The sequence below is a fragment of the Bos taurus genome, chromosome 16 (genome assembly GCF_002263795.3).
Source record: "Bos taurus isolate L1 Dominette 01449 registration number 42190680 breed Hereford chromosome 16, ARS-UCD2.0, whole genome shotgun sequence".
Lineage (NCBI taxonomy): Eukaryota > Metazoa > Chordata > Mammalia > Artiodactyla > Bovidae > Bos > Bos taurus.
In genome coordinates, this window is record NC_037343.1 from 54,514,183 (window position 1) to 54,531,487 (window position 17,305).

The following is a 17,305-nucleotide window of genomic DNA, read 5'->3' on the forward strand; positions in this document are numbered from 1 at the left end:
TAATGAGGTGTGTGAAACTGGAGCCTATTATACAAAGTGAAGTAAGTCAGAAAGAAAAACACCAATACAGTATATTAATGCATATGAGTGGAATTTAGAAAGATGGTAACGATGAACAAAAGAGACACAAATGTAAAGAACAGACTTTTGGATTTTATGGGAGAAAGCAAGAATGGGATGATTTGAGAGAATAGCCTTGAAACATGTATATTACCATATGTGAAATAGATCACCAGCCCAGGTTCAATGCATGAGACAGGATACTCAGGGCTGGTGCACTGAGATGACAGGATAGGGAGGGGAGGTGGGAGGGGGGTTCAGGATGGGGGACACAGGTACACCCATGGCTTATTCATGTCAATGTATGGCAAAAACCACAACAATATTGTAAAGTAATTTGCTTCCAATTAATATAAATAAATTAAATTTTTTTTTAAAGAGACTTACTCAAAGTGCTTGCTATTCAAGCTTACTTAGGCACATGATTTGACCTGAGGCAGTCTTATCTCAGCTTTCCCAGGTGGCTCAGTGGGTAAAAAATTAGCCTGCAGTGCAGGAGTCATAAGAGAGGTGAATTCAATCCCGGGTTGGGAAAATCCTCTGGAGAAGGGCATGGCAACCCACCCCATATTCATGCCTGAGAATCCCATGGATAGAGGAGCCTGGCAGGTTATAGTCCTTAGGGTTTTAAAGAGCCAGGCACAACTGAAGTGACTGAGCTTGCACACACACCCTTATCTCAAGGCATCTGGGTGATATGCATAGAGGATCAGTTTGGGGAAGATCCTACAACATCCATTGGAAGTAACAGTCCACAGTGGCTCACTTACATCCCTACATTATTTGTAAGGCACCTACCAATTTTTAAGATCTCTTTTGACTCCTGCTCTATTATCATCATCTCCTGAATCATGCATTTACTATATGTTAATTACCTTATCTGGATAAAAAGATAACCTGTTACAGACTTGGAATTTGAGACAGGTTCCTTGCAGTCACAAAACTGGAGAGCATGGAACTTTCATTAAGAAATGCTCAGGACTAATGCAAATTTCCCTTTTCAAAGTCCCCCTTCCCTTATCTATTTTTCCAAAGTCATCTAGGAAAGATATCTCTTCCTAATGGAGAAATTGTGCTGTGCCCAGTCGCTTCAGTCGTGTCCAACTCTTTGCAACCTATGGACTGTAGCTGGCCAGGCTCCTCTGTCCATGGCATCCTCCAGGCAAGGATACTGGAGTGGGTTGCCATGCCTTCCTTCAGTGGATCTTCCAGACCTAGGAATCGAACCCATATCTCCGGTATCTCTTGCACTGCAGGCAGGTTCTATACCCACTGAGGCACCTGGGAAGCCCAGTGAAAAAATTACATATCTACTACCCGTACATCCTAACACTTAGTCTGTATCTTCCTAAAAGAGTGGCCCTTTCCATATCCTCCATCCTAGTTTGGGCCGCTACCTTGATTTGGGTGGTTATATGATATCACACTGGATGGCATCACCGACTCAATGCCCATGAGTCTGGGTGAACTCCGGGAGTTGATGATGGACAGGGAGGCCTGGTGTGCTGCAATTCATGGGGTCGCAAAGAGTCAGACACGACTGAGCAACTGAACTGAACTGATGATATCACAGTATCAAAGGGAGGAGTGCTTTTGACTTTCTAGTGTTGGGTACACTGTTACCAGGCCAGTGGTGCACACTCACCTGAGCATCTGGTTCAGGCAGCCTTCAAGGAAGGAGGGAGTCTCCAAATACAGATCCCGGAGGTGGTACAACCTGCGGAACTGAGAGGTAATTTGGACAGCATGGTGATACTCTTCCTCCTCTTCAAATGCTAGCCCATGGATGTGGGAGAGATGGAGTCTCTGTATATTACTCATTTGGCCCAAGAAAGGAGCAAACATGGCCAGAGTGGACAGATGCCAAATGCAACTCACTTCCACTTCCTGAATACAGTCCAGTTGCACTATACCCAGGACCTGCACAATATTTTCTAAGGACATTGAAGCGATCTTCAGCTTATTAGAGCACAGGTGTATGGAAGCTTTTCTCTGCTCCACCCACCTAATGAGGTAGATGAGGAAGTCATCTATGGTACTTTCCTTGAAATGCAGTTCTATGAACACCTCTAAAGGAGCCAAGGGCTGCTCTGTCCTTGACCTGACCTCAGCTATTGGTGTCATTGATGAGCTTGAGGACACATGGACACTTGATCCAGACCACATTTTCCAGAAGTCCTGGCCAGTATTCCTTAAATCCAGCACCCGCAGTTTGCACCTCCTGTGGGGAAACAGCAGATTGGCTGTTTGAAGGAAACCACAGAATAAAACCACAGACTTGGAATTGAGGCTACACTCTGACTTCCCACCTGAGATTATACTTGACATTCCTACAGCCTTGCCCTCTTCTTTCCTCTCTGCCTCACCTTCCTGCTTTTCCCCTTCCATCCTTCCTCAGTCTCTGCTTCCAGTACCCATAAGAATCACTAGAAGGATGTCAGGCATGTTCTTTTAGGTTTCCTGGCATCTTAGGCACTCCTCTCACTGCCAGGAGGCGTTTCCCCAAAGTGAGCTCAGCAATAGCCAAGGACTCTGAGAGTCTTCATTGGCATCATCAAAAGTTTCTGGTCCATCCTTTGACCATTCACTCTCATGACCCCAAGTGTTTCTTCATGATGTCTAGCAACCTACTGGGCTACCTGGATTTGACTTACTTGGAATGATTTTTCTGGGCAAGCAGGATATCAAGACCATCCAGAACTGCTTGTAAGGTCCCCAAGTGAGGCTTTTGCATCAGGCCCCCCAGAGGCAGACGGACAAAGGGCCAGGCATACACCATGGCCTTCAGAGTCTCACTTCGACTCCCACAGAAGGCTTCCATGAAGAGTGGGGGGAAGAGTTCGATGGGCAGATACTCCAGAGCTGTGATGGCCAAGGCCTCATCCCTCAGCAGGCTCACTGCTGCCAGGTTCAAGAGTCTGGGTCGGGTCTGGAGACTCATCCTGACTTGGTTCCAAAAGGAATCCTGTGGGTACTTCCAAGGAACAAGACATTTTTTTCAGGCAAATCAGGAACACACTTCAGTTTGTTTCTCCCCACCCTTGAGAGGAACCTACTCAGGGCCAAGGCCACTGCTCTAGTGGTGGTGGAATTGTTGCAGGAAGAGCCAATTCTCTCTCCAAAATAGATCTCTCTCATTGACTTGAATCTGTTGCTTTTGTTATTACAATCATACATAATGGCCTGCTTCAGGGAACCCTGGCCCTCTGCCTGAAGACTAAACTAAAAGCATCTTTTTTCAGCTCACAGGGAGATAATTTGCCCCTACCCAACTGTGAATGACTGCAAGAATGAAGAGATTAACACACCCCTTCCCCAAGGATGGACATTCCAGGAGATACTTGCAAGATATTATTGCCTTTCTACTTTACTTTCTCAACTCCTCCTCCTCTCTATTCTATAAAAGAATCTGGCACCCAGCCTCCAGCAAGATGGTTATTTTGAGACATTAGTTTGCCATCTTCTTGGTCAGGCTGTTTTCTGAATAAAAGTCATATTCCTTGCCTCAACACCTAGTCTCTCATCTCTTGAATTTATTGGCCTGTTGTGAGAGTGAGCAGACCAGGCTTGGATCTGGTGATAGAAGTGCCTTAGTGCCAGTTGCCTGTCACAAGTAGAGGGGGAAAAAATGCAACCACTGATTCATCCACTGCTTTGCTTAACAATGTTCCACTGGTGAGTAGTTACTGGGAGCTGGAGGCTGAGCTTCATCCTTTCAGAAAAAAAATGCTTAAAATATCACTTATAGCCTTAAAAGTATGGGAATAAAAGCATCATGTGGACCACACAGCTTCCATCTTGAGTTCCCACAGTTAACTGGGGTGGGAAAGGTGAGGAGATACCCCTAAAATGAATGCTGTATGTGTACAAATTAAATATTTTAAATTTCAGGAAATAAAATTCCAAGCAAACATCTTTCATTAAAAGGGGCATCTGCTTGATTAAGACATTTAAAAATGATATAAACCAAAGCACCAATCCAAATATTTGGGATTAAGTCTAAACTACTTTAGAGGCCAAACCAAAACCTTAAATGAGTACACCTGAAAATATACTTTTATTCATTTATTTATTCATTTTGGCCACATCACCTGTAGGATCTTTGTTCCTGGACCAGAGATTGAACAAGTTCCCCCTGCAGTGGAAGAGCAGAACCTTAACCACTGGAGCCCCAGGGAAGTCTCAAGAAATACTTTTTAAAAGCTCTCCTGCCATCCCAAGGTGCATGCCACCATTCAACACCAGTTGATCATGGGTAAAATGAAGGTGTCTATAGTCCGTAACTCACCAGCTCTGATGTGGGTGGCAGGCTACTCAGATCTCAGACATGATGGAGAGCCCAGGTGGTGCCTCTGGAGCTGGAAGATTCTGTATCCTTTCTTTAGTACTGAGGGCTTTTATAGACTTTTCTAATCACATCTTATTCTTTCCTACTACAAACAGCCAATCAGAAAATGATACCTGATAATGTTTCACACTGCCCCTCTGGTTAATCCTGATTGAGTCTTTGTCAATCTGCAGAGGAATGAATGGAATCAGATTACATTCAGGGAAGATAAAGAATGAGGGAGGGCTATTGAAGTCAAAGGCTCCTTCCTAGGTTCATTCTAGAAACATTGATTGGGCTTTACCAATACCAGTAGTAGTAGCTGTGGGTGTGAAACCAGGAAGGAGTTATTGATTTGTGACAGCAGATAAGATGAAACTTTAAAGCATCACTGGGGATCTTTGGCATTAAAAATTATCAAAATGTCCAAGAATTAAAGCTACTTCACAAAGACAGTAGTGTTGTTCTGAAAAGAAGTAAAATAAGCTATCCACTTATCAAGTGTCACTTAGATATTGTGTGACACATGGAGATCAGGAATCTATTCAGGAAGGAAAGTGAAAAGTGAAGTCGCGTCTGACTCTTTGCGGCCCCATGGACTGGGGGCCCACCAGGCTCCTCCATCCATGGATTTCTCCAGGCAAGGGTACTGGAGTGGGTTGCCATTTCCTTCTCCAGGGGAATCTTCCCAACCCAGGGATCAAACCCTGGTCTCCCGCATTGTAGGCAGACACTTTACCATCTGAGCCACCAGGGAAGTCCATTCAGGAAGGAAAGGGAAGTGCTTTGGGAGATGTGATTGGTTTTCCAATCTTAGGTCAAGACTTCTCTGAAGGAGATCAGTTCAAAATCACATTGAGAAGGGTGGAGGCTAGGTAGTTGGAACTGGGCATTTCAAAACTGAAAATGTAACTCAAATAGTGTAAAATGAACTTTCTTTTCCTCTCTCTTGGGGAAGAAGAAGATTTAAATCCTTTTCTCTGGGTTGTGTTTGTAAATTAAAGGGAGTGACTAAAAGGAAACTATGTCACTTTTGAGGGTGTTCTCTCCCAGAAATTTGGTATCACCACAAATTGGCTTGAAAACATTATTTGCTTTCATTTTAAAATTTTTAAATGAGAAATTGAAACTGAGTGGGGCCCTGTGGGTCTCCCAAGCACAGAGGTCTTTCTGTCTCCCCTTTCTTGTAGGCAAAACTTAAGCCTCCATGAGCTTACCTGAGTTCCCAGGGATGGATTCCAACAGTTGCTAATCAAGGGAGGATCAGGCAAGAAATCACCTAAGGAAAGATTAAAGGGACCTTAGAAGTTCATCAAGTTTAGGAGACCAGAACACCCTAGACCCTGCACACACCCTAATCTTATCAGAGACTCAACCTTTGACTCACTGTTATCAAAACTCTCATCAAGTTCTCTGAGTTTAAGACACATCATAGTTTTTGAGGCAGAAGCCTGGTGTGTCTACCTTTGCCTGCCAAGGCAATAAAGCTAGGTTTTTCTACTTCACCCCAAACTCTTCCTTCAGGATTTCAACGTCATGTTGGAATAATAGCAGATCATGAGCCTGTTAAGGGAGCAAAGGCAGTGCTTTTGGGGATATGGTTGGGTCCCTAGGGTTTAGTCATGGCTTCTCTGATGGATAGCAGATCAAAATCACAGTGAGTAATGAAGGAGGATTCAGGCAGTCTGGAGCCAGGGCATTCCTAAAGGGACCCTGTAATGACTCAAAACAGTTTAAATTATGATTGTATTGTATTCTTCGGGAGCGACCGGCGCACTAAGCGTGGGCGGCTGCGACCAGCGCACTAAGCATGGGCGAGAGAAGCGACCCCACGTCCGAGGTCAGGGGCAGAAGCCCAGAGGACCTCATGCCCGAAGGGCGGCAGCCAAGAGGAGTTACCCCACGTCCGAGGTCAGGGGAAGTGGCCGAGAGTGCCAGGCTGCGACGGCGCAAGAACGGCCGAGAGGAGCTACCCCGTGTCCGAGGTCAAGGGCGGCGGCTGGGAGGAGCTACCCCGCGTCCGAGGTCAAGGGCGGCGGCTGGGAGGACGAACCCCACGTCAAAGGAGTGGTGGCTGTGTGGGCCCAGGAGGGCCTAGAGGAGCTATCCCACGGTGAAGGTCAGGAAGGGCAGCAGTGAGGAGATACCCCTCGTCCAAGATAAGGAGCAGCGGCTGCGCTTTGCTCGAGCAGCCATGCAGAGATACCCCGCGTCCAAGGTAAGAGAAACCCAAGTAAGACGGTAGGTGTTGCAAGAGAGCATCAGGGGGCAGACACACTGAAACCATACTCACAGAAAACTAGTCAATCTAATCACACTAGGACCACAGCCTTGTCTAACTCAATGAAACTAAGCCGTGCCCATGGGGCAACCCAAGATGGGCGGGTCATGGTCGAGAAATCTGACAGAACGTGGTCCACTGGAGAAGGGAACGGCAAACCACTTCAGTATTCTTGCCCATCAGATCAAATCACATCAGTCGCTCAGTCTTGTCCGACTCTTTGAGACCCCATGAATCCCAGCACGCCAGGCCTCCCTGTCCATCACCAACTCCCAGAGTTCACTCAGACTCACGTCCATCGAGTCAGTGATGCCATCCAGCCATCTCATCCTCTGTCGTCCCCTTCTCCTCCTGCCCCCAACCCCTCCCAGCATCAGAGTCTTTTCCAGTGAGACAACTCTTCGCATGAGATGGCCAAAGTACTGGAGTTTCAGCTTTAGCATCATTCCTTCCAAAGAAATCCCAGGGCTGATCTCCTTCAGAATGGACTGGTTGGATCTCCTTGCAGTCCAAGGGACTCTCAAGAGTCTTCTCCAACACCACAGTTCAAAAGCATCAATTCTTCGGCGCTCAGCCTTCTTCACAGTTCAACTCTTACATCCATACATGACCACAGGAAAAACCATAGTCTTGACTAGACGGACCTTTGTTGACAAAGTAATGTCTCTGCTTTTGAATATGCTATCTAGGATGGTCATAACTTTCCTTCCAAGGAGTAAGGGGCTTTTAATTGCAGGGCTGCAGTCACCATATGCAGTGATTTTGGAGCCCAAAGTAATAAAGTCTGACACTGTTTCCACTGTTTCCCCATCTATTTCCCATGAAGTGATGGGACCAGATGTCATGATCTTCGTTTTCTGAATGTTGAGCTTTAAGCCAACTTTTTCACTCTCCACTTTCACTTTGATCAAGTGGCTCTTTATGTTCCTCTTCACTTTCTGCCATAAGGGTGGTGTCATCTGCTTATCTGAAGTTATTGGTATTTCTCCCGGCAATCTTGATTCCAGTTGTGTTTTTTCCAGTCCAGTGTTTCTCATGATGTACTCTGCATATAGGTTAAATAAGCAGGGTGACAATATACAGCCTTGACGTACTCCTTTTCCTATTTGGAACCAGTCTGTTGTTCCATGTCCAGTTCTAACTGTTGCTTCCTGACCTGCATACAAATTTCTCAAGAGGCAGATCAGGTGGTCTGGTATTCCCATCTCTTTCAGAATTTTCCACAGTTTCTTGTGATTCACACAGTCAAAGGCTTTGGCATAGTCAATAAAGCAGAAATAGATGTTTTTCTGGAACTCTCTTGCTTTTTCCATGGTCCAGAGGATGTTGGCAATTTGATCTCTGGTTCCTCTGCCTTTTCTAAAACCAGCTTGAACATCAGGAAGTTCACGGTTCACATATTGCTGAAGCCTGGCTTGGAGAATTTTGAGCATTACTTTACTAGCGTGTGAGATGAGTGCAACTGTGCGGTAGTTTGAGCATTCTTTGGTGTTGCCTTTCTTTGGGATTGGAATGAAAACTGACCTTTTCCAGTCCTGTGGCCACTGCTGAGTTTTCCAAATTTGCTGGCATATTGAGTGCGGCACTTTCACAGCATCATCTTTCAGGATTTGAAATAGCTTAACTGGAATTCTATCACCTCCACTAGCTTTGTTCATAGTGATGCTTTCTAAGGCCCACTTGACTTCACATTCCAGGATGTCTGGCTCTAGGTCAGTGATCACACCATCGTGATTATCTGGGTCATGAAGATATTTTTTGTACAGTTCTTCTGTGTATTCTTGCCACGTCTTCTTAATATCTTCTGCTTCTGTTAGGTCCATACCATTTCTGTCCTTTATCGAGCCCATCTTTGCATGAAATGTTCCTTTGGTATCTCTGATTTTCTTAAAGAGATCTCTAGTCTTTCCCATTCTGTTGTTTTCCTCTATTTCTTTGCATTGATCGCTGAAGAAGGCTTTCTCATCTCTTCTTGCTATTCTTTGGAACTCTGCATTCAGATGTTTAACTCTGCATTCAGATGTTTATATATTTCCTTTTTTCCTTTGCTTTTGGCTTCTCTTCTTTTCACAGCTATTTGTAAGGCCTCCCCAGACAGCCATTTTGCTTTTTTGCATTTCTTTTCCATGGGGATGGTCTTCATCCCTGTCTCCTGTACAATGTCACGAACCACATTCCATAGTTCATCAGGCACTCTATCAGATCTAGGCCCTTAAATCTATTTCTCACTTCCACTGTATAATCATAAGGGATTTGATTTAGGTCATACCTGAATGGTCTAGTGGTTTTCCCTACTGTCTTCAATTTCAGTCTGAATTTGGCAATAAGGAGTTCACGATCTGAGCTACAGTCAGCTCCTGGTCTTGTTTTTGCTGACTCTGTAGAGCTTCTCCATCTTTGGCTGCAAAGAATATAATCAATCTGAAATGGAGTAGCGATAATGGTCAACAGAGAGTCTGAAATGCAGTACTTGGATGCAATCTCAAAAACGACAGAATAATCTCTGTTCGTTTCCAAGGCAAACTATTCAATATCACAGTAATCCTAGTCTATGCCCCAACCAGTAACACTGAAGAAGCTGAAGTTGAACGGTTCTATGAAGACCTACAAGACCTTTTAGAACTAACACCCAAAAAAGATGTACTTTTCATTATAGGGGACTGGAATGCAAAAGTAGGAAGTCAAGAAACACCTGGAGTAACAGGCAAATTTGGCCTTGGAATATGGAACAAATCAGGGCAAAGACTAATAGAGTTTTGCCAAGAAAATGCTCTGGTCATAACAAACACCCTCTTCCAACAACACAAGAGAAGACTCTATACATGGACATCACCAGATGGTCAACACCGAAATCAGATTGATTCTTGCCCATGGACAGTATGAAAAGGCAAAATGATAGGATACTGAAAGAGGAACTCCCCAGGTCAGTAGGTGCCCAATATGCTACTGGAGATCAGTGGAGAAATAACTCTAGAAAGAATGAAGGGATGGAGCCAAAGCAAAAACAATACCCAGCTGTGGATGTGACTGGTGATAGAAGCAAGGTCCGATGCTGTAAAGAGAAATATTGCTTAGGAACCTGGAATGTCAGGTCCATGAATCAAGGCAAATTGGAAGTGGTCAAACAAGAGATGGCAAAAGTGAATGTCAATATTCTAGGAATCAGCGAACTAAAATGGACTGGAATGGATGAATTTAACTCAGATGACCATTATATCTACTACTGCAGGCAGGAGTCCCTCAAAAGAAATGGAGTAGCCATCATGGTCAACAAAAGTGTCCGAAATGCAGTACTTGGATGCAGTCTCAAAAATGACAGAATGATCTCTTCGTTTCCAAGGCAAACCATTCAATATCACAGTAATCCAAGTCTATGCCCCAACCAGTAACACTGAAGAAGCTGAAGTTGAATGGTTCTATGAAGACCTACAAGACCTTTTAGAACTAACACCCAAAAAAGATGTCCTTTTTGTTAAAGGGGACTGGAATGCAAAAGTAGGAAGTCAAGAAACACCTGGAGTAACAGGCAAATTTGGCCTTGGAATACGGAATGAAGCAGGGCAAAGACTAATAGAGTTTTGCCAAGAAAATGCACTGGTCATAGCAAACACCCTCTTCCAACAACACAAGAGAAGACTCTACACATGAACATCACCAGATGGTCAACACCGAAATCAGATTGATTATGTTCTTTGCAGCCAAGGATGGAGAAGCTCAAAAACAGTCAACAAAAACAAGACCAGGAGCTGACTGTGGCTCAGATCATGAACTCCTTATTGCCAAATTCAGACTGAAATTGAAGAAAGTAGGGAAAGCCACTAGACCATTCAGGTATGACCTAAATCAACTCCCTTATGATTATACAGTGGAAGTGAGAAATACATTTAAGGGCCTAGATCTGATAGATAGAGTGCCTGATGAACTATGGAATGAGGTTCATGACATTGTACAGGAGACAGGGATGAAGACCATCCCCATGGAAAAGAAATGCAAAAAAGCAAAATGGCTATTCCAAAGAATAGCAAGAAGAGATAAGAAAGCCTTCCTCAGCGATCAATGCAAAGAAATAGAGAAAACAACAGAATGGGAAAGACTAGAGATCTCTTCAAGAAAATTAGAGATACCAAGGGGACATTTCATGCAAAGATGGCTCGATAAAGGACAGAAATGGTATGGACCTAACAGAAGCAGAAGATATTAAGAAGAGGTGGCAAGAATACACAGGAGAAGTGTACAAAAAAGATCTTCACGACCCAGATAATCACCATGGTGTAATCAGACCTAGAGCCAGACATCCTGGAATGTGAAGTCAAGTGGGCCTTAGAAAGCATCACTACGAACAAAGCTAATGGAGGTGATGGAACCCCAGTTGAGCTATTTCAAATCCTGAAAGATGATGCTGTGAAAGTGCTGCACTTAATATGCCAGCAAATTTGGAAAACTCAGCAGTGGCCACAGGACTGGAAAAGGTCAGTTTTCATTCCAATCCCAAAGAATGGCAATGCCGAAGAATGCTCAAACTACTGCACAATTGCACTCATCTCACACGCTAGTAAAGTAATGCTCAAAATTCTCCAAGCCAGGCTTCAGCAATACGTGAACTGTGAACTTCCTGATGTTCAAGCTGGTTTTAGAAAAGGCAGAGGAACCAGAGATCAAATTGCCAACATCCTCTGGACCATGGAAAAAGCAAGAGAGTTCCAGAAAAACATCTATTTCTGCTTTATTGACTATGCCAAAGCCTTTGACTGTGTGAATCACAAGAAACTGTGGAAAATTCTGAAAGAGATGGGAATACCAGACCACCTGATCTGCCTCTTGAGAAATTTGTATGCAGGTCAGGAAGCAACAGTTAGAACTGGGCATAGAACAAGACTGGTTCCAAATAGGAAAAGGAGTACGTCAAGGCTGTATATTGTCACCCTGCTTATTTAACTTATATGCAGGGTACATCATGAGAAACGCTGAACTGGAAGAAACACAAGCTGGAATCAACATTGCCGGGAGAAATATCAATATCCTCAGATATGCAGATGACACCACCCTTATGGCAGAAAGTGAAGAGGAACATTAAGAGCCTCTTGATGAAAGTGAAAGTGGAGAGTGAAAAAGTTGGCTTAAAGCTCAACATTCAGAAAACAAAGATCATGGCATCCAGTCCCATCACTTCATGGGAAATAGATGGGGAAACAGTGGAAACAGTGTCAGACTTTATTATTTTGGGCTCTAAAATCACTGCAGATGGTGACTACGGCCTGAAATTAAAAGCCACTTATTCCTTGGAAGGAAAGTTATGACCAACCTAGATAGCATATTCAAAAGCAGAGACATTACTTTGCCAACAAAGGTCCGTCTAGTCAAGACTATGGTTTTTCCTGTGGTCATGTATGGATGTGAGAGTTGTACTGTGAAGAAGGCTGAGCACCAAAGAATTGATGCTTTTGAACTGTGGTGTTGGAGAAGACTCTTGAGAGTCCCTTGGACTGCAAGGAGATCCAACCAGTCCATTCTGAAGGAGATCAGCCCTGGGATTTCTTTGGAAGGAATGATGCTAAAGCTGAAACTCCAGTACTTTGGCCACCTCATGCAAAGAGTTGACTCATTGGAAAAGACTCTGATGCTGGGAGAGATTGGGGGCAGGAGGAGAAGGGGACGACAGAGGATGAGATGGCTGGATGGCATCACTGACTCAATGGACGTGAGTCTGAGTGAACTCTGGGAGTTGGTGATGGACAGGGAGGCCTGGCGTGCTGCGATTCATGGGGTCGCAAAGAGTCACACACGACTGAGCGACTGATCTGATCTGATAATGGAATATTACTCATGTGTTAAAAGGAATGAAATAAGGCCATTTACAGCAACATGGATGGACCTAGAGAGTGTCATACTGAGTGAAGTAAGTCAAACAGAGAAGTAAGTCAGAGAAAGAGAAATATCATATGACACTCCTTATATGTGGAATCTAAAAAGAAATGATACAAATACCTTAATTACAGAACAGAAAAAGACTCACAGACCTAGAAAATGAACTCAGGGTTGCAGAGGGGAGGGATACTTAAGGACTTTGGAAAGGTCACCGTATACACTGCTATATTTAAAATGGATAACCAACAAAAACCTATTATATAGCACATGGAACTCTTCTCAATTTTATGTGCCAGCCTGGATGGAAGGGGAGTTTGGGGAAGAAGGGATACATGTATATGTAAAGCTGAGTCCCTTTACTGTTCACCTGAAACTATCAAAACATTGTTAATTGGCTATACCCCAATACAAAATGTTTTTGGTGTTAAAAAAATTAAAAATAAAATTTTAAAAAGAGAAAATGTCAGAAGTTCCTTCTTTTTATGGTGTGTGTGTGTGTGTGTGTGTGTGTGTGTGTGTGTGTAAAACGCCATTTTCTCCATCATCCATAGATAGACACTTAGTTTCCATATCTTGGCTTTTTAAAATAATGCTGCAATGAACATGGGAGTGCAGTATCTTTTTGAAATAGCAATTTCATTAAATTCAGATATAAATCCAGAAGTAGATTGCTTGATAATATGATAGTTCTCTTTTTAATGTTTTGAGGAACTCCCATACTGTTTTCTCAGAGAAGGCAATGGCACCCCACTCCAGTACTCTTGCCTGGAAAATCCCATGGATGGAGGAGCCTGGTAGGCTGCAGTCCATGGGGTCACTAGGAGTCAGACATGACTGAGCGACTTCACTTTCACTTTTCACTTTCATGCATTGGAGAAGGAAATGGCAACCCACTCCAGTGTTCTTGCCTGGAGAATCCCAGGGATGGGGGAGCCTGGTGGGCTGCCATCTATGGGGTCGCACAGAGTCAGACATGACTGAAGCGACTTAGCAGCAGCAGCAGCATACTGTTTTCTACAGTGATTAGACCAATTTAAATTCCCACCAACCATGCACAAAGGCTTCCTTTGCTCCACAACCTCCTCAACACTTGTTCTCTCATCTTTTTGATTACTGTCATTCTAAAAGATATGAGGGGATATCTCAAGGAGGTTGTGACTTGCATTTATCTGATTAGTGATGTTGAGCATCTTTCATGTAACCTGTTGATCACCTATATGTTTTCTTTTCTGGGATTATATTTAGTATGAATCCTGAGGTCACCTTTAATTTGCCAGCATATAGAGAAATAAGAGTTGCAGCTAAACCTGAAGTGGTTTTTGTAGGTTCAGGCAAACCTAGGGTCTGGGGTGGAGAATAGCTCCCCCAGGAAGCCTCTCAACATCGGGATCCAATAGAATGCTTTCCATCACCTAGTCCCAACCCAGGCCACACAGCCAGCCTTGTGGTACCTTAACTGGTCATCTGCATTGCCATTTCATTATTGTGGTTTACACTTGGAACACACACTACCTCCTGAAATGCCACCTAAAAAACCAAGTCAACAAATGTCACAGGGGTCTTGGGAAGTAAGAGATGTTCCTTGTACTTCTGAGGAGAAGCGCACCTTCTCAACTTTATAACTGGTGTTTCCTCATCAGCAGCCCTGGTTCTCACTGTGCACAGTCATGGAAGTCACCTATGAACTCTTCCCACCCATATTCATTATATAGTTCTTCAGACCTTGGAAAAGTGGACACATAGGGTGGACTGAGATCCTGCAATTGTGTGTTCAGGGCCCAGTCAGCCCCAAATTTCCAAAATGATTCCCATCAGAGTCACTGACCCCCTGTGTAGTAATCCAATGCCACTTCTGTCTCCAGGAGCTGCCCACACCCGGCCTCTACCCATGGAAGAGACCACCTGCAGGAAGGAGCTGACTCAGAGTCCAGGTCCCAGGAGATTCACTGATAACACTCAGACACAGCCTCTCCTGCCCATGTTGGACATAGGTCTGTGATTGAGCTTAAACACTTCTGAAGGCAACTGTTCTCCATTTCCATTACCCAGCAAGTAGGTGTGTCTCAGGGAGGACTGAAGTAGACTTCTCTTTCCAGTCGCACTTGTGGTCTTCTCCTAAGCTTTTGCTTGTGGACAAAGAATGCCACCTGCCATTTCATATATGATGAATGCTTCAGCCAGAGTTTTCAGCCACTGCAGCTCCTCCAACAGAGCACCCTGAGGGGAATTCAGGATGGAGAAACAGGATACTGGCCCTAGATAGTTAAGATGCGTATCAAAGGAATGGATTCAATAAGCCCAGACTGTTATACCTTCCCATACATAGAAAAGTGTCATAATCACTAATTTGAGATATCTGGTTTTTGTGATTAGCAATAAATTTTTGATGTTTGACTTTTTTTTTTTTTCCATCAGGGTCTCCTATATACCCTGACTCCTCCCTTACCTCTTTGAAACAGTTCCTCAGAACTATTTGAGATTTCTCCCTGAACTGTAGTTCTCAGTAAGGCCACTATATAAAACATAATTCTCAACTTTCAGGCTGTGTACATTTTTACAGTAAACAGTTTTGGTGACCATGAAAGGAGCCAGAACTGACTTCTCTCCTTCACCTAACTCTACAAAGAAGCAGAGCCTTGGTACCAACAGAGTCCCCTTTTACAAGATACTTTCTGGGAGACTTCAGACTATGTTGGATTACTCTCTTCTGATTCTCAGATCCTCAATTATTGATTCATGATCCTGACTTTTATATGATGGTTAATAGCAGGCACTTGGCCCCACAGTTGAAAGATTCTGAGGGAGTCCAATTGGAAGACACTGGGACTTACTTAATTGAAAGACACTGAGCAGTCTTGGCTGAGTGGTTAAGTAGGAGGCTGACCTGACCTCTTTCCTCAACTTGGCTGTCTTAATATAAGTGTTTGGGGTAAAAGTGAAAACAACACATGAGCATTTTGCTCCAATTAAGAGGAAGGAGATTCTTCCCAGTTGGTTAGAGTGTTCTCAAGTGACTCAGAGACTGAGGGGAGTGGTGGAGGCAGAGTATTCATACCTTACTGTTGTCCCACGGGGAAACCCACTTAGTAATTAAAAGACTTGCTTGTCCTGGGATGAGGTAGAAGAATTGGACATCAGTCAGCTGAGCACCCACAGCATTTTTAATTGGCTGGAGGGAGCTGCTAAGTCGCTTCAGTCGTGTCCGACTCTATGTGACCCCACAGATGGCAGCTCCCCCATCCCTGGGATTCTCCAGGCAAGAACACTGGAGTGGGTTGCCATTTCCTTCTCCAATGCATGAAAGTGAAAAGTGAAAGTGAAGTTGCTCAGTCGTGTCCGACTCTTAGCCACCCCATGGACTGCAGCCCACCAGGCTCCTCCGTTCGTGGGATTTTCCAGGCAAGAGTGCTGGAGTGGGGTGCCATTGCCTTCTCCGGGCTGGAAGGAGAATCAGAGACAATTCAGAGAGCTGCAATGTCTTCAGGGTGACACCTAGTGGAGTTAAGCTTGCAAGGAGCACACTGACCCACCACACAGTTTAAGTTTCATCCTTAACAAATACAATTTGATAGTAGGTTTCTCTGGTGGTTCAAATGGCAAAGACTCTGCCTGCAATTCGGAGACCCGGGTTTGATCCCTGGGTCAGGGAAATAACCTGGAGAAGGGAATGGCTACCCTCTCCAATATTCTTGCCTGGAGAATCCCAGGGACTGTAGCTTCGCAGTCCATGGGATCGCAAAGAGCCAGACACGACTGAGTGACCAACACTTCCTCAGTTCCACTTTAATAGTAAACAGAGTCTCTCAAACAGAGAAAAGAGTGGTGTCAGAAAGCCAAACTGTAACATTCCAGCTTAATTTGTGTCCAGTATATATGGAGCATATGCTTGTAAGTATTTACTGGACAGGGGAAATAATACTAAAGGAAATTTCAGCTTGAAAACAGCCAATTTGGGATTCTTTTGATATTCCATAAGTGGTAGCATAATGCTCACAGCTATATACACCAGGCTTGAAAAAAAAAATGTTTTTTTCTTTTTTTTTTTCCTTTTCAGAATTCCGACCTTAAAGATACAAAAGCCCTTCTAGGGGGAACTTACATTTCTCTCCCAGTGTCTGTGAGGTGTAAATGTTTTATCTGAACATCTACGGCATTTTTATTTTCCTGAGTTTGAGAGCTTGGTCTCTGCCATCGGAAAGGTACACATATGGTGTATGCTTGGGATTCTGAACAGTCCTTTTGGCTGTACCAATTGTCAGGAGCCTTTCTCATCTTAACCTTTGTTACAGCCACCTGTGCAATGAAGGTACTTTCTTAGATTATTTTTTGGAGCAAACTTGTCAGATTTTGTGAGGATTCCATATAACCTTTGCATTTTCTTGTGAGGATATCTCTTGTGTCTTATAGGTTTAAATCACTACTAAAATAATACTTACAAATGGCCAAAGAGTGGATACATTAAGTTGGAGGAAATTCTAAAATGAAAAATTTTATAGAGAGCTCTCAGCATAAACAACTAATTTATCGGTAACTATGGGAAAGAGTGGCAGAGGATGAGACAGTTGGATAGCATCATGGACTATTGACTATAGAACATGAACTTGGGCAAACTTTGAGAGACAGTGAGAGACAGGGAACCCCGGTGTGCTGCAATCCATAGGGTCGCAAAGAGTCAGACTGAACAACAACAAATGGGAAAAATCAAAATAGAAAGAAAGGGAAAATATATGTATAACTATGGGTGGTTCAGCTGGTAAAGAATCTGCCTGTAA

General features: G+C 43.8%; 1 protein-coding gene across 3 annotated transcripts in view; it reads right to left on the reverse strand.

The window, feature by feature from the left end:
* Window positions 1–17,305, reverse strand: part of LOC517884 (PRAME family member 12) — a 34,283-nt gene that overhangs the window by 12,186 nt on the left and 4,792 nt on the right. The window contains exons 1-5 of one of the 3 annotated variants that reach the window (XM_059875787.1): window positions 8,938–9,398; window positions 5,605–5,666; window positions 4,349–4,575; window positions 2,715–3,034; window positions 1,706–2,281 (exon numbers count right to left, since the gene is read on the reverse strand). In XM_059875787.1, coding sequence (XP_059731770.1) covers window positions 1,706–2,281; window positions 2,715–3,001 — 863 coding nt within the window. In that variant the 5' untranslated portion in view covers window positions 3,002–3,034; window positions 4,349–4,575; window positions 5,605–5,666; window positions 8,938–9,398. Of the gene's footprint in view, window positions 1–1,705; window positions 2,282–2,714; window positions 3,035–4,348; window positions 4,576–5,604; window positions 5,667–8,937; window positions 9,399–17,305 lie in introns of those variants that run through there. The other 2 variants (XM_024976852.2, XM_005217221.5) reach the window with 2 other exon arrangements.